Consider the following 24,394-nt stretch of genomic DNA (forward strand, 5'->3'; position numbering starts at 1 on the left):
TTGCTATACCTTTAGCTTAGGGTGAGAGTTCCCCTAACTAATCTGATCATACAAAAAACTATACCAAAAAACGTGTGACCCCTTTAATTTATCATTTTGTAACAAGGTTTCTCATCTTGTTTACACATCATTTGGCGCGCCAGGTAGGGGGAGTTTTTTCATACACTTCCAAAGGGGTCGAATACCTACACACTATGGGAGAGAATCAAGATTTGAGGGTAGCTTTGGAAGCTCTAAATCGTTCCATTGCTAGTCAAGAAAGGTTGGCCGAAACTAATGCCAATCTACAAGGGAACCTTGCTGCCTTAATGGCAAGACTCCTGAACGAGCAAGATAGGAGAGATCAAAACGAGGAACCTCCACCTAGGAGGGAAGATAGGAGTCTCAAAGTAGACGTCCCTGCCTTTGATGGGTCACTTGATCCAGAGAAGTACTTGGATTGGGAGAAATCCTTGGAAAGGTACTTTGAGTACAAGGATATTCAAGAAGAAGTGCAGAAATATAAGATAGCCAAGGTGAAACTGAAGGGCTATGGTGACAGTTGGTTGCAAGGAGAGCAAAGGGGGCGTACCCATAGGGGCAAAGCTTCCATTTCTACTTGGAGCAAGTTGAAAAAACGTATGAGGGATCGTTTTATTCCCCACAACTATAAGCAAAGCCAATATGTGAAGTGGAGTACTTCGCAACAAAATGGCGATTCAGTGGAAGACTACATCAAAGAGTTTGATAGGCTTGCCATTGTGTGTGAAGTAACTGAAAATGAAGAGCTCAAAATGGGGCGTTTTGTAGCTGGGTTAGATCAAGAGTTGCAAGACAAGCTTGAAGGTTACACTAACCTTACTTTTGTGGAAGCTTGTAAACTTGTGACCAAGTTTGATACTAGGAGGAAAAAGAAGAAAACGTCTACCACTACTCCAGTGGTGCGCAAACCACCCTTCACCTTGAAGGAGGGTTCTTCCTTTAGCAAGTCAAATGAAACACCTAAGAAAGACAAGAAAGACTTCAAACTTAGCGACATTGTCTGTTACAAGTGTGGAGGTAGAGGACATTTCAAAAAGGATTGTCCTAATTCAAGGGCCTTAACCATGCAAGAGGTTAGGCTCATAGCCACCCAAAACATAAATTGGGAGGAATTTGAAACTGAAGAAGAGGAGACCGAAAGTCCTAAGGAAGAGGATGGGAAGATGATTGCTTTCCGGAGATGGAGGACAAAACCAATCTGGTTGTTAGGAGGGCTTTACAAGCACGTGTGGAGGAGCCTTTGGCACCACAAAGACAACACATTTTCATCACCAAATGCAAGGTTGGTGGCGAGGTATGTGATTTAATTATAGATGGGGGTAGTGAGGCAAATACTGTGTCAAAAACTTTAGTGTCTAGACTTGGTCTTACAACCACTAACCATCCACATCCTTACAAGTTGAGTTGGTTAGATTCAAATTCTAGTACGGGGGTTAGAAAACAATGCATGGTTAGTTTTTCTATTGGTTCCTATCATGATAGTCAATTGTGTGATGTTGTGTCAATGGATGCTTGTCATATTCTACTTGGTAGGCCATGGCAAATGGATAGAAAATCATTTCATGATGGATACCATAATACATACACTATAACTCACCAAGGGAAACAAAAAAAATTACACCCTTTACCACCCCCACGGTTTTCACAAAAACCATCCAAAGAAATTTCCTTGTTGTCTTTTAAAGAATTTGAGAAGGAAATTGATGGTGAGGAAGAGTTGTTTTTGTTGTATTCAAAAGAAATTCATGAAAAATTTGTGAGTCAAAATCCCAAGTTGGCACAATTGATTAAGGATTTTGAGGATGTCTTTCCAGATGAATTACCTATTGGGTTACCACCCTTGAGAGGAATTGAGCATCAAATTGATCTCATTCCAGGCGCACCTTTACCAAATAAACCTGCCTATAGATGTAACCCTTTAGAAACTAAGGAGTTACAACGTCAAATAGAAGAGTTGATGGGTATGGGTTATGTTCGAGAGTCTATGAGTCCGTGTGCTGTTCCTGCTCTTTTGGTTCCAAAAAAGGATGGTACTTGGCGTATGTGCATTGATAGTAGAGCTGTTAACAATATTACTATCAAGTACAGGTTTCCTATTCCTAGACTCGATGACATGCTTGATGAGTTAAGTGGTTCGAAGGTGTTCTCAAAAGTTGATTTGAGAAGTGGTTACCATCAGATTCGAATGAGGGAAGGGGATGAATGGAAGACCGCCTTCAAAACGAAGCATGGGTTGTATGAATGGCTCGTGATGCCGTTTGGTCTTACTAATGCACCTAGCACTTTCATGAGATTGATGAACGAAGTGTTAAGTCCATTTCTTGGCAAGTTCGTGGTGGTGTACCTTGATGATATCCTTATTTACAGTCGAGATGAGGATGAACATTTGGAACATTTGTTTCAAGTTTTTACTGTTTTGAGAAAGCAAAAATTGTATGGAAAACATAAAAAATGTGATTTTATGTTATATGAGGTCACTTTTCTTGGTTACATAGTTTCAGGTGATGGCGTGAAGGTTGATCCAAGCAAGGTTGAAGCAATTCAATCATGGCCTAGTTCTAAAACACTCACGGAGGTCCGTTCTTTCCATGGGCTAGCTTCCTTTTATAGGAGGTTCATTCGGAATTTTAGCACTCTCATGGCTCCCATAACCGAGTGCACAAAGAAGGGTTCGTTTGAATGGACTCCACAAGCTCAAAAGGCATTTGAAGAAATCAAAGAGAAGATGTGCAACACACCTATCCTAGCACTCCCAGATTTTTCAAAGCCATTTGAAGTTGAATGTGACGCAAGTGGGAAAGCGATTGGTGCCGTGTTGATTCAAGAGGGGCGTCCAATTGATTACTTTAGTGAGAAGTTGAGTCAAGGCAAGCTGAATTATTCCACCTATGATAAAGAGTTCTATGCAATGGTAAGAGCTCTAGATCATTGGTCACATTATTTGAGACCACAACCGTTCATACTTCATTCGGATCATGAGTCCTTGAGGTTTATTCATGGGCAAAAGAAGTTGAATTCAAGGCATGCAAAATTGGTAGAATTTCTGCAAACATTTAACTTTTCATCCAAATACAAGAGTGGAAAGGCAAATGTTGTTGCGGATGCCTTATCTAGAAGGCATAATTTACTTGGTGTTGTTGAAGCCAAGATTCTTGGTTTTGATTTGATCAAAGAGTACTAAAAGGAAGATGGTGATTTTAATGACATCATGGAGAAAATGTGTTCATGGAGTTTATGATTTATTTTCCTTACATGATGGTTTTCTTTTCAAGGAAAATAGATTATGCATTCCTAAGTGTCCAATTAGAAGTTTGTTGATTCATGAAGTTCATGGAGGAGGTCTGGCTGGTCACGTTGGGATTCAAAAGACAATGGAGCTTCTTCAAGCTCACTTTTATTGGCCCAAGATGTTAGCCACGGTTCATCATGTGGTTAGTCGTTGCTCTACTTGTCAAAGGGCAAAAATGGTGTTCCATAAGGGTCTTTACAAGCCTTTGCCAGTTCCCGAGAGACCTTGGGAAGATATTAGTATGGATTTTATTGTAGCTTTACCTAGAACTCAAAGGGGTAAAGATTCAATAATGGTGGTTGTTGATAGGTTCTCAAAAATGGCTCACTTCATTCCATGTCATAAAACTGAAGATGCCATGAAAGTGGCTAAGCTATATTTTGAGGAAGTGGTTCGTTTTCATGGGGTGCCACGCACCATTGTGTCTGATCGAGATACAAAGTTCCTAAGTCATTTTTGGAAGTCATTATGGCGTCTCATGGGAACTAAGTTGCTGTTTTCTACATCACATCATCCACAAACCGACGGTCAAACCGAGGTGGTGAATAGAGTGCTTGGTTCTTTGCTTAGAACCTTGGTTAATAAGAGCACCAAGGATTGGGATGTTAAGCTTGGTCATGCCGAGTTTGCTTACAATAGGACTCCTAGTGCTACTACAAAGTATTCACCTTTTGAAGTAGTCTACGGGGTTAATCCCTATGTTCCTATTGATCTTATATATTGCTCTACCTCAAGATAAGTTTGTGCATGGAGGTGCTAAGGAACAAGCTGAGTTCATGGTCAAGATTCACAAGGAAGTGAGGAAGAATATTGAAAAGGCCAATGAGATTTACAAGAAGCAAGCCAACAAGAGGGTTAGAAACGTGAAGAATTTTGAAGTTGGTGACTTAGTGTGGATTTACATGAGGAAAGAAAGGTTTCCTAGTCAAAGGAAAAACAAGCTCATGCCAAGAGCTGAAGGTCCATTTGAAGTAGTGGAAAAGATCAATGACAATGCATACAAGGTTGATTTGGGTGGAAGGCATGGCGTCTCTAGCACGTTCAATGTGGGAGATCTTGCACCATACTATGATGATGAAGAATTGAGGGCAATTCCCTTTGACGAAGAGGAGGATGACCAAGATGGTCAAGATACGAATGTCCAAGATGTCCAAGTCCAATCCAATGCAAGGGAATTAATTTTGTCGAAGTCCTATTATGATCTTAGTATGCATGGTCCATATAGTTTCTCAAATGGTTGCACTTTGCTGAGCATGACTAATTACAGATTAAGTTAGTTGGATTCTTCCTTAAAGACTTCAATTACTAGGAATTAATTCCAAACAACTTTGAATACAAAGGGCCATGTTTAAAGCTGGTTGTTACTCTTATTAACTTCCAATCAGCCTTGGAATACAAAGGGTCATGTTTAAAGCAGGTTTTTTTACTCTCATTGATGGGAATTAATTCCAATCAGTCTTGGAATTCAAAGGGTTTGTATTGGGGATTAAAGTGGACAGTTATGAGCCCTTTAATCACCTTTTTATTTTCAGCTTTTTATTTTGTTTTGTTGCTATTAATTAGGGAAGTTGTAAAGGCAATTAGTGGGTGTACTAAGTCTATAAAAAGCATGCTGATTATCAATGAAAATCCATCCAGAAATTTGCCAAAAAAAACTTGTGTTTTGTTTATTGAACTTGACTTGTGTTTAGTCAATTTTAATTGTCCAAATTTGAGTGTTCCAAATTTGAAGAGTAGTAATTTTGGTGAGAGTTCCCAAAGTTAAGACTTGTAGTTTGTGATTTGGTGAGAGTTCCCTTATCTAAACTACCCCAAGCAATAGAGTGAAAGTTCCTCTTTGCTATACCTTTAGCTTAAGGTGAGAGTTCCCCTAACTAATCTGATCATACAAAAAAATATACCAAAAAACGTGTGACCCCTTTAATTTATCATTTTGTAACAAGGTTTCTCATCTTGTTTACACATCATCTTCAATGATCATTTATCCTTGATCATTCTTCATCGTTCATTCATTATTGATCATTGATCGTTGTTCATTCTTCATCGTTCATTAATTATTGATCATTGATCCTTGTTCATTCTTCATCGTTCATTCTACAATGCTCATTGATCCTTGTTCGTGCATCATCGTTCATTCTTCATTGATCATTGATCCGTGTTCATTCTTCATCGTTCATTCTACAATACTCATTGATCCTCGTTCATTCTTCATTGTTCATTCTTCATTGATCATTGATCCTTTTTTATTCTTCATCGTTCATTCTTCAATGATCATTGATCCTTGTTAATTCTTTATCGTTCATTCTTTATTATCATTGATCCTTGTTCATTCTTCATCGTTCATTCTACAATGCTCATTGATCCTTGTTCATTCTTCATCGTTCATTGTTCATTGATCATTGATCCTTGTTCATTCTTCATCATTAATTCTTCAATGATCATTGATCCTTGTTCATTCTTCATCGTTCATTGTTCAATGATAATTGATCCTTGTTCATTCTTTATCGTTCATTCATTATTGATCATTGATCCTTGTTCCTTCTTTATCGTTCATTCTACAATGCTCATTGATCCTTGTTCATTCTTCATCGTTCATTATTCAATGATCATTGATCCTTGTTCATTCTTCATCGTTCATTCATTATTGATCATTGATCCTTGTTCATTCTTCATCGTTCAATCTACAATGCTCATTGATCCTTGTCGATTCTTGATCGTTCATTGTTCATTGCTCATTAATCCTTGTTCATTCTTCATCATTCATTCTTTAATGATCATTGATCCTTGTTCATTCTTAATCGTTCATTGTTCTTTGAACATTGATCATTGTTCATTCTTCATCGTTCATTGTTCATTGATCATTGATCCTTGTTCATTCTTCATCGTTCATTCTTCAATGATCATTAATCCTTCTTCATTCTTTATCGTTCATTCTTCAATGATCATTGATCCTTCTTCATTCTTCATCGTTCATTCTTCAATGATCATTGATCCTTGATCATTCTTCATCTTTCATTCATTATAGATCATTGATCCTTGTTCATTCTTCATATTTCATTCTTCAATGATCATTGATCCATGTTCATTCTTCATCGTTCATTCTTCAATTATCATAGATCCTTGTTCATTCTTCATCGTGCATTCAATATTGATCATTGATCCTTGTTCATTCTTCATCGTTTATTCTACAATGCTCATTGATCGTTGTTCATTTTTCATCGTGCATTCATTATTGATCATTGATCCTTGTTCATTCTTCATCGTTTATTCTACAATGCTCAGTGATCCTTGTTCATTCTTCATCGTTCATTCTACAATGCTCATTGATCCTTGTCCAATCTTGATCGTTCATTGTTCATTGATCATTTATCCTTGTTCATTCTTCATCGTTCATTCTTTAATGATCATTGATCCTTGTTCATTCTTAATCGTTCATTGTTCTTTGATCATCGATCCTTGTTCATTCTTCATCGTTCATTCTTCAATGATCATTGATCCTTGTTCATTCTTCAATGATCATTGATCCTTCTTCATTCTTCATCGTTCATTCTTCAATTATCATTGATCCTTGTTCTTCAATGATCATTGATCCTTGATCATTCTTCATCGTTCAAGCATTATTGATCATTGATCCTTGTTCATTCTTCATATTTCATTCTTCAATTATTATTTATCCTTGTTCATTCTTCAATGATCATTGATCCTTGTTCATTCTTCATCGTTCATTCATTATTGATCTTTGATCCTTGTTCATTCTTCATCGATCATTGTACAACGCTCATTGATCCATGTTCATTCTTCATCGTTCATTGTTCATTGATCATTGATCCTTTTTCATTCTTCATCGTTCAATCTTCAATGATCATTGATCCTTGTTCATTCTTTATCGTTCATTCATTATTTATCATTGATCCTTGTTCCTTATTCATCGTTATTTCTACAATGCTCATTGATCCTTGTTCATTCTTCATCGTTCATTGTTCATTCATCATTGATCCTTGTTCATTCTTCATCATTAATTCTTCAATGATCATTGATCCTTGTTCATTCTTCATCGTTCATTGTTCAATGATAATTGATCCTTGTTCATTCTTTATCGTTCTTTCATTATTGATCATTGATCCTTGTTCCTTCTTTATCGTTCATTCTACAATGCTCATTTTTCCTTGTTCATTCTTCATCGTTCATTATTCAATGATCATTGGTCCTTGTTCATTCTTCATCATTCATTCTTTAATGATCATTTATCCTTGTTCATCCTTAATCGTTCATTGTTCTTTGATCATTTATCATTGTTCATTCTTCATCGTTCATTGTTCATTGATCATTGATCCTTGTTCATTCTTCATCGTTCATTCTTCAATGATCATTGATCCTTCTTCATTCTTCATCGTTCATTCTTCAATGATCATTGATCCTTGATCATTCTTCATCGTTCTTTCATTATAGATCATTGATCCTTGTTCATTCTTCATATTTCATTTTTCAATGATCATTGATCCATGTTCATTCTTCATCGTTCATTCTTCAATTATCATTGATCCTTGTTCATTCTTCATCGTGCATTCATTATTGATCATTGATCCTTGTTCATTCGTCATAGTTTATTCTACGATGCTCATTGATCCTTGTTCATTCTTCATCGTGCATTCATTATTGATCATTGATCCTTGTTCATTCTTCATCGTTTATTCTACAATGCTCAGTGATCCTTGTTCATGCTTCATCGTTCATTCTACAATGCTCATTGATCCTTGTCCATTCTTGATCGTTCATTGTTCATTGATCATTGATCCTTGTTCATTCTTCATCGTTCATTCTTTAATGATCATTGATCTTGTTCATTCTTAATCGTTCATTGTTCTTTGATCATTTATGCTTGTTCATTCTTCATCGTTCCTTGTTCATTGATCATTGATCCTTGTTCATTCTTCATCGTTCATTCTTCAATGATCATTGATCCTTGTTCATTCTAAATCGTTCATTCTTCATTGATCATTGATCCGTGTTCATTCTTCATCGTTCATTCTACAATACTCATTGATCCTCGTTCATTCTTCATTGTTCATTCTTCATTGATCATTGATCCTTTTTTATTCTTCATCGTTCATTCTTCAATGATCATTGATCCTTGTTAATTCTTTATCGTTCATTCTTTATTATCATTGATCCTTGTTCATTCTTCATCGTTCATTCTACAATGCTCATTGATCCTTGTTCATTCTTCATCGTTCATTGTTCATTGATCATTGATCCTTGTTCATTCTTCATCATTAATTCTTCAATGATCATTGATCCTTGTTCATTCTTCATCGTTCATTGTTCAATGATAATTGATCCTTGTTCATTCTTTATCGTTCATTCATTATTGATCATTGATCCTTGTTCCTTCTTTATCGTTCATTCTACAATGCTCATTGATCCTTGTTCATTCTTCATCGTTCATTATTCAATGATCATTGATCCTTGTTCATTCTTCATCGTTCATTCATTATTGATCATTGATCCTTGTTCATTCTTCATCGTTCAATCTACAATGCTCATTGATCCTTGTCGATTCTTGATCGTTCATTGTTCATTGCTCATTAATCCTTGTTCATTCTTCATCATTCATTCTTTAATGATCATTGATCCTTGTTCATTCTTAATCGTTCATTGTTCTTTGAACATTGATCATTGTTCATTCTTCATCGTTCATTGTTCATTGATCATTGATCCTTGTTCATTCTTCATCGTTCATTCTTCAATGATCATTAATCCTTCTTCATTCTTTATCGTTCATTCTTCAATGATCATTTATCCTTCTTCATTCTTCATCGTTCATTCTTCAATGATCATTGATCCTTGATCATTCTTCATCTTTCATTCATTATAGATCATTGATCCTTGTTCATTCTTCATATTTCATTCTTCAATGATCATTGATCCATGTTCATTCTTCATCGTTCATTCTTCAATTATCATAGATCCTTGTTCATTCTTCATCGTGCATTCAATATTGATCATTGATCCTTGTTCATTCTTCATCGTTTATTCTACAATGCTCATTGATCGTTGTTCATTTTTCATCGTGCATTCATTATTGATCATTGATCCTTGTTCATTCTTCATCGTTTATTCTACAATGCTCAGTGATCCTTGTTCATTCTTCATCGTTCATTCTACAATGCTCATTGATCCTTGTCCAATCTTGATCGTTCATTGTTCATTGATCATTTATCCTTGTTCATTCTTCATCGTTCATTCTTTAATGATCATTGATCCTTGTTCATTCTTAATCGTTCATTGTTCTTTGATCATCGATCCTTGTTCATTCTTCATCGTTCATTCTTCAATGATCATTGATCCTTGTTCATTCTTCAATGATCATTGATCCTTCTTCATTCTTCATCGTTCATTCTTCAATTATCATTGATCCTTGTTCTTCAATGATCATTGATCCTTGATCATTCTTCATCGTTCAAGCATTATTGATCATTGATCCTTGTTCATTCTTCATATTTCATTCTTCAATTATTATTTATCCTTGTTCATTCTTCAATGATCATTGATCCTTGTTCATTCTTCATCGTTCATTCATTATTGATCTTTGATCCTTGTTCATTCTTCATCGATCATTGTACAACGCTCATTGATCCATGTTCATTCTTCATCGTTCATTGTTCATTGATCATTGATCCTTTTTCATTCTTCATCGTTCAATCTTCAATGATCATTGATCCTTGTTCATTCTTTATCGTTCATTCATTATTTATCATTGATCCTTGTTCCTTATTCATCGTTAATTCTACAATGCTCATTGATCCTTGTTCATTCTTCATCGTTCATTGTTCATTCATCATTGATCCTTGTTCATTCTTCATCATTAATTCTTCAATGATCATTGATCCTTGTTCATTCTTCATCGTTCATTGTTCAATGATAATTGATCCTTGTTCATTCTTTATCGTTCTTTCATTATTGATCATTGATCCTTGTTCCTTCTTTATCGTTCATTCTACAATGCTCATTTTTCCTTGTTCATTCTTCATCGTTCATTATTCAATGATCATTGGTCCTTGTTCATTCTTCATCATTCATTCTTTAATGATCATTTATCCTTGTTCATCCTTAATCGTTCATTGTTCTTTGATCATTTATCATTGTTCATTCTTCATCGTTCATTGTTCATTGATCATTGATCCTTGTTCATTCTTCATCGTTCATTCTTCAATGATCATTGATCCTTCTTCATTCTTCATCGTTCATTCTTCAATGATCATTGATCCTTGATCATTCTTCATCGTTCTTTCATTATAGATCATTGATCCTTGTTCATTCTTCATATTTCATTTTTCAATGATCATTGATCCATGTTCATTCTTCATCGTTCATTCTTCAATTATCATTGATCCTTGTTCATTCTTCATCGTGCATTCATTATTGATCATTGATCCTTGTTCATTCGTCATCGTTTATTCTACGATGCTCATTGATCCTTGTTCATTCTTCATCGTGCATTCATTATTGATCATTGATCCTTGTTCATTCTTCATCGTTTATTCTACAATGCTCAGTGATCCTTGTTCATGCTTCATCGTTCATTCTACAATGCTCATTGATCCTTGTCCATTCTTGATCGTTCATTGTTCATTGATCATTGATCCTTGTTCATTCTTCATCGTTCATTCTTTAATGATCATTGATCTTGTTCATTCTTAATCGTTCATTGTTCTTTGATCATTTATGCTTGTTCATTCTTCATCGTTCCTTGTTCATTGATCATTGATCCTTGTTCATTCTTCATCGTTCATTCTTCAATGATCATTGATCCTTGTTCATTCTTCAATGATCATTGATCCTTGATCATTCTTCATCGTTCATTCATTATTGATCATTGATCCTTGTTCATTCTCCATATTTCATTCTTCATTATTATTTATCCTTGTTCATTCTTCAATGATCATTCATCCTTGTTCATTCTTCATCGTTCATTCATTATTGATCTTTGATCCTTGTTCATTCTTCATCGATCATTGTACAATGCTCATTGATCCATGTTCATTCTTCATCGTTCATTGTTCATTGATCATCGATCCTTTTTCATTCTTCATCGTTCAATCTTCAATGATCATTGATCCTTGTTCATTCTTCATCGTTCATTCATTATTGATCATTGATCCTTGTGCATTCTTCATCGTTCATTCTTCAATGATTATTGATCATTCATCCTTGTTCTTTCTTAATCGTTCATTCATTATTGATCATTGATCCTTGTTCATTCTTCATCGTTCATTCTACAATGCTCATTGATCCTTGTTCATTCTTCATCGTGCATTGTTCAATGATAATTGATCCTTGTTCATTCTTTATCGTTCATTCATTATTGATCATTGATACTTGTTCCTTATTCATCGTTAATTCTACAATGCTCATTGATCCTTCTTCATTCTTCATCGTTCATTGTTCATTGTTCATTGATCCTTGTTCGTTCTTCATCATTAATTCTTCAATGATTATTGATCCTTGTTCATTCTTCATCGTTCATTGTTCAATGATAATTGATCCTTGTTCATTCTTTATCCTTCATTCATTATTGATCATTGATCCCTGTTCCTTCTTCGTCGTTCATTCTACAATGCTCATTGATCCTTGTTCATTCTTCATCGTTTATTGTTCAATGATCATTGATCCTTGTTCATTCTTCATCGTTCGTTCTTCAATGATCATTAATCCTTGTTCATTCTTAATTGTTCATTGTTCTTTTATCATTGATCCTTGTTCATTCTTCATCGTTCATTCTTCAATGATCATTGATCCTTCTTCATTCTTTATCGTTCATTCTTCAATGATCATTGATCCTTGTTCATTCTTCATCGTTCATTCTTCAATGATCATTGATCCTTCTTCATTCTTCATCGTTCATTCTTAAATTATCATTGATCCTTGTTCTTCAATGATCATTGATCCTTGATCATTCTTCATCGTTCATTCATTATTGATCATTGATCCTTGTTCATTCTTCATATTTCATTCTTCAATTATTATTTATCCTTGTTCATTCTTCAATGATCATTGATCCTTGTTCATTCTTCATCGTTCATTCATTATTGATCTTTGATCCTTGTTCATTCTTCATCGATCATTGTACAACGCTCATTGATCCATGTTCATTGTTCATCGTTCATTGTTCATTAATCATTGATCCTTTTTCATTCTTCATCGTTCAATCTTCAATGATCATTGATCCTTGTTCATTCTTTATCGTTCATTCATTATTGATCATTGATCCTTGTTCCTTATTCATCGTTAATTCTACAATGCTCATTGATCCTTGTTCATTCTTCATCGTTCATTGTTCATTGATCATTGATCCTTGTTCATTCTTCATCATTAATTCTTCAATGATCATTGATCCTTGTTCATTCTTCATCGTTCATTGTTCAATGATAATTGATCCTTGTTCATTCTTTATCGTTCTTTCATTATTGATCATTGATCCTTGTTCCTTCTTTATCGTTCATTCTACAATGCTCATTTTTCCTTGTTCATTCTTCATCCTTCATTATTCAATGATCATTGGTCCTTGTTCATTCTTCATCATTCATTCTTTAATGATCATTTATCCTTGTTCATCCTTAATCGTTCATTGTTCTTTGATCATTTATCATTGTTCATTCTTCATCGTTCATTCTTCAATGATCATTGATCCTTCTTCATTCTTCATCGTTCATTCTTCAATGATCATTGATCCTTGATCATTCTTCATCGTTCATTCGTTATAGATCATTGATCCTTGTTCATTCTTCATATTTCATTTTTCAATGATCATTGATCCATGTTCATTCTTCATCGTTCATTCTTCAATTATCATTGATCCTTGTTCATTCTTCATCGTGCATTCATTATTGATCATTGATCCTTGTTCATTCTTCATCGTTTATTCTACAATGCTCATTGATCCTTGTTCATTCTTCATCGTGCATTCATTGTTGATCATTGATCCTTGTTCATTCTTCATCGTTTATTCTACAATGCTCAGTGATCCTTGTTCATGCTTCATCGTTCATTCTACAATGCTCATTGATCCTTGTCCATTCTTGATCGTTCATTGTTCATTGATCATTGATCCTTGTTCATTCTTCATCGTTCATTCTTTAATGTTCATTGATCTTGTTCATTCTTAATCGTTCATTGTTCTTTGATCATTTATGCTTGTTCATTCTTCATCGTTCATTGTTCATTGATCATTGATCCTTGTTCATTCTTCATCGTTCATTCTTCAATGATCATTGATCCTTGTTCATTCTTCAATGATCATTGATCCTTGATCATTCTTCATCGTTCATTCATTATTGATCATTGATCCTTGTTCATTATTCATATTTCATTCTTCAATTATTATTTATCCTTGTTCATTCTTCAATGATCATTCATCCTTGTTCATTCTTCATCGTTCATTCATTATTGATCTTTGATCCTTGTTCATTCTTCATCGATCATTGTACAATGCTCATTGATCCATGTTCATTCTTCATCGTTCATTGTTCATTGATCATCGATCCTTTTTAATTCTTCATCGTTCAATCTTCAATGATCATTGATCCTTGTTCATTCTTCATCGTTTATTCATTATTGATCATTGATCCTTGTGCATTCTTCATCGTTCATTCTTCAATGATTATTGATCATTCATCCTTGTTCTTTCTTAATCGTTCATTCATTATTGATCATTGATCCATGTTCATTCTTCATCGTTCATTCTACAATGCTCATTGATCCTTGTTCATTCTTCATCGTGCATTGTTCAATGATAATTGATCCTTGTTCATTCTTTATCGTTCATTCATTATTGATCATTGATACTTGTTCCTTATTCATCGTTAATTCTACAATGCTCATTGATCCTTGTTCATTCTTCATCGTTCATTGTTCATTGTTCATTGATCCTTGTTCGTTCTTCATCATTAATTCTTCAATGATCATTGATCCTTGTTCATTCTTCATCGTTCATTGTTCAATGATAATTGATCCTTGTTCATTCTTTATCCTTCATTCATTATTGATCATTGATCCCTGTTCCTTCTTCGTCGTTCATTCTACAATGCTCATTGATCCTTGTTCATTCTTCATCGTTTATTGTTCAATGATCATTGATCCTTGTTCATTCTTCATCGTTCGTTCTTCAATGATCATTAATCCTTGTTCATTCTTAATTGTTCATTGTTCTTTGATCATTGATCCTTGTTCATTCTTCATCGTTCATTCTTCAATGATCATTGATCCTTCTTCATTCTTTATCGTTCATTCTTCAATGATCATTGATCCTTGTTCATTCTTCATCGTTCATTCTTCAATGATCATTGATCCTTGTTCATTGTTCATCGTTCATTCTACCATACTCATTGATCCTTGTTCATTCTTCATCGCTCATTATTCATTGATCATTGATCCTTGTTCATTCTTCAATGATCATTGATCCTTAATCATTCTTCATCGTTCATTCATTATTGATCATTGATCCTTGATCATTCTTCATATTTCATTCTTTAATGATTATTTATCCTTGTTCGTTCTTCATCGTTCATTCTTCAATTATCATTGATCCCTGTTCATTCTTCATCATTCATTCATTATTGTTCATTGAACCTTGTTCATTCTTCATCGTTCATTCTACAATGCTCATTGATCCTTGTTCATTCTTCGTCGTTCATTCTTCAATGATAAGTGATCCTCGTTCATTCTTAATCGTTTATTCATTATTGATCATTGATCCTTGTTCCTTCTTCATCGTTCATTCTACAATGCTCATTGATCCTTGTTCATTGTTCATCGTTCATTGTTCATTGATCATTGATCCTTGTTCATTCTTCATCATTAATTCTTCAATGATCATTGATCCTTGTTCATTCTTCATTGTTCATTCTTCACTGATTATTGATCCTTGTTCATTTTTCATCGTTTATTCTTCATATTTCATTCTTCAATGATCATTGATCCTTGTTCATTCTTCACCGTTCTTTCTTCAATGATCATTGAACCTTGTTCATTCTTCATCGTTCATTCATTATTGATCATTGATCCTTGTTCATTCTTCATCGTTAATTCTTCACTGATCATCCTTGTTCATTCATTATTGATCATTGATCCTTGTTCATTCTTCATGGTCCATTCAATATTGATCATTGATCCTTGTTCATTCTTCATCATTCATTCTACAATGCTCATTGATCCTTGTTCATTCTTCATCATTCATTGTTCATTGATCATTGATCCTTGTTCATTCTTCATCGTTCATTTTTCAATGATCATTGATCCATGTTCATTCTTCATCGTTCATTCTTCAATTATCATTGATCCTTGTTCATTCTTCACCGTTCATTCATTATTGATCCTTGTTCTTTCTTCATCGTTCATTGTTCATTGATCATTGATCATTGATCCTTGTTCATTCTTCATCATTATTTCTTCAATGATCATTGATCCTTGTTCATTCTTCATCGTTCATTCTTCAATGATCATTGATCGTTGTTCATTCTTCATCGTTCATTCATTATTGATCATTGATCCTTTTTCATTCTTCATCGTTCATTCTACAGTACTCATTGATCCTTGTTCATTCTTCATCGTGCATTGTTCATTGATAATTGATCCTTGTTCATTCTTCAATGATCATTTATCCTTGATCATTCTTCATCGTTCATTCATTATTGATCATTGATCGTTCTTCATTCTTCATCGTTCATTAATTATTGATCATTGATCCTTGTTCATTCTTCATCGTTCATTATACAACACTCATTGATCCTTGTTCATTCTTCAATGATCAATACTTCATCATTATTCATCGTTTATTCATTATTGATCATTGATCCTTGTTCATTCTTCATATTTCATTCTTCAATGATTATTTATCCTTGTTCATTCTTCAATGATCATTGATCCTTGTTTATTCTTCATCGTTCATTCATTATTGATCATTGATCCTTGTTCATTCTTCATCGTTCATTCTACAATGCTCATTGATCCTTGTTCATTCATCATCGTTCATTGTTCATTGATCATTGATCCTTTTTCATTCTTTATCGTTCAATCGTCAATGATCATTGATCCTTGTTCATTTTTCATCGTTTATTCTTCAATGATTATTGATCCTTGTACATTCTTCATCGTTCATTCTTCAACGATCATTGATCCTTGTTCATTCTTCATCGTTCATTTATTATTGATCATTGATCCTTGTTCATTCTTGATGCAAAACGAAGGGCCGATTGTGGCCTTTGTTATGCAATGATTCTCGTTGTTTAACAAGCTTAATCAATCACACACACGGAAGTCCAAAATGCTTCACAAACAAACCCTCAGGCACTCAAAACAGACCAAGAAGTCACTTTCTTGATTTTCCGATGTTGATGACTGAGGCACTTTGTCTGCCTTGTATGATTACTCTACGATATTCACAATGCAAGGATGTTTTAAGCCTTGATTGTATTGCTACCTTGAGAATACGAGTTGCTATGTAACTCTTCAATCTCTCCGGCCAAAGTTGTCTCACAACTCTGATGAAGTTTGCAAATAAACTTCTAAAAAACAGAAAAATCCCTTTTTCTGAAATATACCTCAGTTACTTTGATTTATCAAAACAATGTTCCACGTCTATTACATGGGGGAGGCCCTCCTTATATAGAGTCCTCAACTAATCATAACAGCTATAAAGTCACGAGCCTAATTAAAACGCACGTGCTAATACATGGGTACTTAAAACAGAAACAAAACACTTAGACAAATTCTGATCTGCAAATCTTTCCAGCAGCCCTCCTTCACCTTAGCTTCTAGGACTCCACGTGGCTTTTTAGAGTGGTTTTAGGACTTTGATAGCAAGTTCCTAGTGTAGAGATTCTATTTCAACCCTTGGTGGCACAAGATACCATGAAACACGATCTACACAACGCGTGCTAGGTGAGCTGGTCAGAACAAGCTTGCTGTTCTGATTTGTACTTCTTGTTGAGTGGCTGACCTTCACGTCTCATTTTAGTGGGTTTTACATAATGTATAATAATGTTCTTGGGCCAAGGCATGAAGTTCCAAGTACCAAGATTCCATTTCCACTTTATCCCAGGTCATGGATGCATAGGTTTGGTCTCCACGTGTCGTGCAAGGTGACCTCGTCGCTAGTTCGCTGCTGTGTTGTTTTGAAACCATGAGCTGTTCCCTGAGGCAGCCTTGTGTACCATGAGCTGTTCCCTTTGCTATCTTTACTTGATGCAACCACATTTGCATCAATTCTTCATCATTCATTCTTCAATGATCATAGATCCTTGTTTATTCTTGATCGTTCATTCTACAATGATCATTGATCCTTGTTCATTCTTCATCATTTATTCTTCAATGATCAATGATCATTGTTCATTCTTCATAGTTCATTCTTCAATGATCATTGATCCTTGTTCATTCTTCATCTTTCATTCATTATTGATCATTGATCCTTGTTCATTCTTCATCGTTCATTCTACAATACTCATTGACCTTTGTTCATTCTTCATCGTTCATTGTTCATTGATCATTGATCCTTGTTCATTCTTCATCGCTCATTCTTCAATGATCATTGATCCTTGTTCATTCTTCATTGTTCATTCTTCAATTATCATTGATCCTTGTTCATTCTTCATCGTTCATTCTGAACCATATGCATATGATTCTAATCATGGTTCAAGTTATTCAAGCTCCCATTCTGATCTTCATGATGCCACTCATCCTGAGGATACTCCAAGCATACCAAGATCATTACAATCCCCAAGAAAACAAGAGAGCCCCAAGCAAACGAAGAAGGGAACAGAAGAGAGCCCCAAGCAACCAAGGAAGGGAACAGGACAAACACAAGGCACTGTTCGAGAATCTGACGACCAAGTCACCTTGATGCACTGCCTGAGGATTAACCACGAGCTTCCAGAGGGTGACCAAGGTGGATATAGCAACTGTATACATGGGCCTAGCCATCAAGGGCCTAGGACCCTACTGACAATCACCATGGAAGACGGAGGGACCAGTGCAAGGTACCCCAGCCATCAGTAAAAAGGCGCCCAATACTTAGTCTATTTTTGTTTGATTTCTGTTTTAAATAAGCCTTGTGATAGGCACGTGTACAAATAGCCGTTGTAATACATAGAAACCTATATATAGGCATCTAGACTTGGTGTAATAATTCATCACAGAGATTAATAAAAGTTTTCATTCAGTTTACATCGATTCAATTCATTACATTGCTTAGAACGTTCTTGTCATTTCCTTGAGTATATTGGCGTATAGTTTTCAATCAGTTCCAACACGATTCAAGAGTAGACAATCTCTGAAGCTAGATTAAGGAGTAATCTAGAGTGTAACCTTTGCTACAAGAGCGAGTGAATCCTTGAGGAAGGTCGTGGATTCAGCCCAAGGGTGAGGAAAACCTGAAGAGGAGGATCACGAGGCTGGCCTGAGAATAAAGAAGTGTATTCTTGGGTGCATATTGGTGGAGTTTGTGAGTGCTTCTGCATTTATTTGGCTATCTCCAAGTGAAGGAGTGATTCAGTGCAAGATTGAGAGGGCGAGGGACCCAATCTTGGTGCACATTCTTCAATTATCATTGATCGTTGTTCATTCTTCATCGTTCATTCATTGTTGATCATTGATCCTTGTTCATTCTTGATGCAATTACGAAGAGCTCACAATCCAATGTCAAATTAAAACATAATTGCATCATGGCATTCGCAAAGCCCATTGAACCTCCACGTATTAAACCTAACAAACATACTGATCATGGCTTGAATGAAGGAGATCAACTTCAAGATAGCCTAAGCATGAACATGGAATCAAGGCAAAGACAAGAAAGAGCACAAGGAAGCTTCTCAACGGACGTTAGGCTGAACAGAAAGCTGATTCAATGCATTCAAGCAACAGAACAAACAGAACAAACAGAACACCAGTCTGACGACCAGCCCCCCTTGCGAACCTTGAAACGCCTAACTTGGTGCACGTATGAGCAAGGGAAACGGAGGGATGTCATCTTTAGACAAGAAACAAGAAGTCAAGACTTAGAAGTAACATGGAGGACTCTCACAGAGCCCACAAAGATAGCTGCAAGGACGTGTGTTCACCAGTTGGTTGATAAAGGCTGATCAGTTTGTATTTCATATTCTGTTTAATGTTTGTTTTGTTTGCACGTGTTTAATTAATAAGGCACGGGATAGTTAAGTTGTTAAACTTCCCAAAACTAGCCGTTAACAAAGCTCTATATAAGGAGCAACCCCCTTGTATCATGATTCAGTTGTTGATTAATAAAAAGTTCATTCAGTAATTGAGAGCAATTACAACCCTGAGTATCAACTTTGTGAGTGAAGCAAGGTAGTATTCAGCCATTTTCCACGAAGGTTGAGAGAATGAATCTCGACTCTAGTGTGAGGAGGAGGCCAGGGATCGAGTGAAGATTCATTGTCTCCATCCACGACATAGGACCATTCATCCGAATTGTCCTTGTCACCCATCTGTTTTCATACAAAACAGAAGTTTTTATTTGTTCTTTGTATACAACGGGTAGTCTTGGCCGTGTTCTTGAAGTTGTCAAGCGGGTTCTTGGATCGACCATCCCCATACTCGCATCAATTGGTATCAGAGCAAGGCTGTAGAGGAGGGACACGAGCAAGAGGAGTCAAGGAAAGCAGGTAATCAAGATCACATACACGGCTGGTAAGAAGCAATCTGGAAAACAGGTATTGTGCATTTTTTTTTCAACTTTCAAAAATTCAGGTACGAATTCAATCTCATAATCTCTTAATTGCAATTTTCTTTGTTAATCATTCATTTGTAATAAAGGATTATAGAAAATATCGGATCATAATACGAACTTGATGGTGGAATGAAAAAATTCTGAAATCTGATTATCGCATGATTGATTGTGCATCAATTGATTTTCTGAAAAATTTGTTTTGAGTCATTATACCTATCAAATTTGGTCGACTATATCAATTGAATTCAATTCTTAAATGTCCTGAATGCATACTCATCGAAACTTGATGGCAATTGCGATTTAAACATTCGAACCAAAGTCTTCGCTGAGAAAATTGGTATATGCGATTTTGATTCTTGTAATTCGATTCTTTGATTGTTTTTGATAGTGAAATCTGATAGGAATTAGATAGAATTTGTTTGTAAACACTGGATATTACAATTGCTTTGAGGAGAATAGATCTTAACAATCTGATTGCGAAAATTTTTCTGGAAAATTAGGGTTTGGTATTTGCGTGTTTGTCTTTGTTGCATTCATCCTTATTTCTGAATATTTTGCTGTTTAAGAAGTTCTTGCATTGTGGTATTGAGAACATCATGAATACGGATGAGAGGTTTGCTGAAATGGCTCTTGCCATCCAACAACTCGCACAAACCATGAACAGAATGCAGATGAACCAACAAGAAAGGGTAGCACCTGCACATAACAATGAAAGAACCACAGAAGACAAAACCCTTAGATTGGATGTCTCTGATTTTGGAGGAACAACACATAATCCCGAGGATTACTTGGAATGGGAGGCTGGACTGCAGAGATACTTTGAGTTCAACGAAACTTCTGAAGAACAGCGATACAAGTTGGCAAAAATCAAGCTAACCAAGCTAGCTGCCATATGGCTTGAGGGAATTCAAAAGCAACGAAGGAGGGAGGATAGGGAAAGGATTAACACCTGGACCAAGCTTAAGAAACACCTTCGAAGGAAGTATGTACCTTCATCATATCGACAAAATCTCTTCGTGCAATGGAGTACACTCAAGCAAGGAAGCAAAACAGTGGCTGACTATATACAGGAGTGGGAGAGGTTATCCGTGCTCTGTGATGTGAATGAACCAGAGGAAATGAAGGTGGGTAAGTTCATAGGAGGCTTGAGAGAGGATTTGAGGGAGAAGCTTGAAGTGATGCAGCACTTGACTCTCGATACAGCCTGCGACAGTGCATTAACCTATGAAAAGTACTCTAAGAAAAAGACTACCTGCGCACAGCTATTCGAAGCAGCACCATCTAAACCACAGCCAGTAGGCAGTACAACACGAGAGGGACCAGGTACTGGGCTGCACAACAAAACCTCACATGCAGCTGCATCAAACAAAACCAGGGACAGTGTACCTATGAAGGATGTGATGTGCTTCAAGTGTCATGGTCATGGACACTATAGGAATGAATGCCCTAATGCACGAGCCTTCACAAACATAGAGTGGACTGAGATACACATCAGGGAGAAAGGGCCGAGAGCTATGCTAGTGGCCAAGGACGGGGAGGAGAAGGTCATACTACCACCTACACCTGCAGATGAAACCGAGGGCTCTTACGTGCTAACCAACCTGGCCACACTTCAAAGAACAAAGCCAGGAGATACTGAGAGCAGTGAGTCAGAGGAAGAAACCATTGAACGCATATATCCAGAGGAAGGTAGCTACCACCTGCTTATACGAAGAAATTTCCATGCCACGCCAAAGGGGAAACAGGAAGACCAAAGGGAGAGTGTGCTCCAAACCAAATGTAGAGTGCAGGAGCAAGTATGCAACCTCATGATCGATGGAGGAAGCGAGACCAATTTTGTGAGCAATCAGCTGGTGCAGGACTTGAGATTGAACACCATTGAACACCCTAATCCATACAAGTTACGATGGTTAGACAAAAGGGCTGAAGGATATGTGAAGAAGCAATGTTTAGTCAGCTTTGCAATTGGTTCTTACAACGATGAAATGTTGTGTGATGTAGTGGACATGAATGTGTGCCACATACTGTTGGGAAGGCCCTGGCAGTACGCTAAGCATTCTATACATAATGGGTATACTAACGTCTACACCATCCGACATGAAGGGAAACTAAAGAACCTTATTCCCCTACCCCCATATAAGACCATTGCTACCACTACGAAACAGAACAAAGCAAGTTGTGCCTTGACTAAAGTTGGAAGCTGCAATGAAACTCAGAGGGAGAGAGAACCTGTGCATCTATTCACGAAGAAAACTCATGAGAATCAAAACCAACAACAATCCACAGCCTTAAAGTCAGTAGTAAATGAGGCAGTAGAATTGAATATTACTAAACCATTGATTGATGATGTTGCTGAGCGAGACAAACTGCATCACGAAAGTTCAATTGCATGTTGTGAAGTAAGTGGTTTTTATTTCATAAACGACATGATTACTGATTTTTCTGTTTGTTGTAGGTACCATACAGATGTTGCACAACAAGCTGTAGGAACATTACAACTACTAGGCATAGACGGAAGGACTCACACCAAAGCAAAGGAACAATACAGTACCAAAGTAGCAGGTGACAACAAGCGAAGGAAGCAGCAGAACAGAACTTTGACTTGGAACCTCCTGACTTGCTATGGAATTTCGAAAGCTTTCAACGTGGATGACTATAGACAGCATAAGGGCAACGCAGAATTGAGGACAATTCTGTTTAAAGAAGGAGGGATTGATGCAATTATGAAGAGCTCACAATCCAATGTCAAATTAAAACATAATTGCATCATGGCATTCGCAAAGCCCATTGAACCTCCACGTATTAAACCTAACAAACATACTGATCATGGCTTGAATGAAGGAGATCAACTTCAAGATAGCCTAAGCATGAACATGGAATCAAGGCAAAGACAAGAAAGAGCACAAGGAAGCTTCTCAACGGACGTTAGGCTGAACAGAAAGCTGATTCAATGCATTCAAGCAACAGAACAAACAGAACACCAGTCTGACGACCAGCCCCCCTTGCGAACCATGAAACGCCTAACTTGGTGCACGTATGAGCAAGGGAAACGGAGGGATGTCATCTTTAGACAAGAAACAAGAAGTCAAGACTTAGAAGTAACATGGAGGACTCTCACAGAGCCCACAAAGACAGCTGCAAGGACGTGTGCTCACCAGTTGGTTGATAAAGGCTGATCAGTTTGTATTTCATATTCTGTTTAATGTTTGTTTTGTTTGCACGTGTTTAATTAATAAGGCACGGGATAGTTAAGTTGTTAAACTTCCCAAAACTAGCCGTTAACAAAGCTCTATATAAGGAGCAACCCCCTTGTATCATGATTCAGTTGTTGATTAATAAAAAGTTCATTCAGTAATTGAGAGCAATTACAACCCTAAGTATCAACTTTGTGAGTGAAGCAAGGTAGTATTCAGCCATTTTCCACGAAGGTTGAGAGAGTGAATCTCGACTCTAGTGTGAGGAGGAGGCCAGGGATCGAGTGAAGATTTATTGTCTCCATCCACGACATAGGACCATTCATCCGAATTGTCCTTGTCACCATCTGTTTTCATACAAAACAGAAGGTTTTGTTTGTTCTTTGTATACCACGGGTAGTCTTGGCCGTGTTCTTGAAGTTGTCAAGCGGGTTCTTGGATCGACCATCCCCATACTCGCATCAATTCTTCATCGTTCATTCTTAAATGATAATTGATCCTTCTTCCTTCTTCATCTTTCATTCTACAATGCTCATTGATATATGTTCATTCTTCATCGTTCATTGTTCAATGATCATTGATCCTTGTTCATTCTTCATCATTCATTCTTCAATGATCATTGATTCTTGTTCATTCTTTATCGTCATTCTTCAATGATCATTGATCCTTGTTAATTCTTGATCGTTCATTGTTCAATGATCATTGATCCTTGTTCATTCTTCATCATTCATTATTCAATGATCATTGATCCTTGTTCATTCTTCATCGTTCATTCTTCAATGATCATTGATCCTTGTTCATTCTTCATCGTTCATTCATTATTGATCATTGATCCTTGTTTATTCTTCATCGTTCATTCTACAATGCTCATTTATCCATGTTCATTCTTCATCGTTCATTGTTCATTGATCATTGATCCTTTTTCATTCTTCCACGTTCAATCTTCAATGATCATTGATCCTTGTTCATTCTTCATCTTTTATTCTTAAATGATCATTCATCCTTGTTCATTCTTCATCGTTCATTCTTCAATGATCATTGATCATTGTTCATTCTTCATCGTTCATTCTTCAATGATCATTGATCGTTGTTCATTCTTCTTCGTTCATTCATTATTGATCATTGATCCTTGTTCATTCTTCATCGTTC

General features: G+C 36.1%; 1 protein-coding gene across 1 annotated transcript; it reads left to right on the forward strand.

Annotated features, from left to right (window-relative positions):
* Positions 1 to 1,201: 1,201 nt before the first annotated feature.
* LOC130821563 (uncharacterized) lies at positions 1,202 to 18,650 on the forward strand. Its single transcript, XM_057687354.1, has 8 exons — positions 1,202 to 1,573; positions 1,811 to 2,075; positions 2,523 to 3,140; positions 3,274 to 4,032; positions 4,190 to 4,331; positions 16,602 to 16,808; positions 18,013 to 18,342; positions 18,596 to 18,650. Exons 1-8 carry the CDS (start codon positions 1,202 to 1,204, stop codon positions 18,648 to 18,650), a joined length of 2,748 nt encoding a protein of 915 aa, XP_057543337.1.
* The last annotated feature ends 5,744 nt before the right edge of the window (positions 18,651 to 24,394 follow it).

The sequence above is a fragment of the Amaranthus tricolor genome, chromosome 8 (genome assembly GCF_026212465.1).
Source record: "Amaranthus tricolor cultivar Red isolate AtriRed21 chromosome 8, ASM2621246v1, whole genome shotgun sequence".
Lineage (NCBI taxonomy): Eukaryota > Viridiplantae > Streptophyta > Magnoliopsida > Caryophyllales > Amaranthaceae > Amaranthus > Amaranthus tricolor.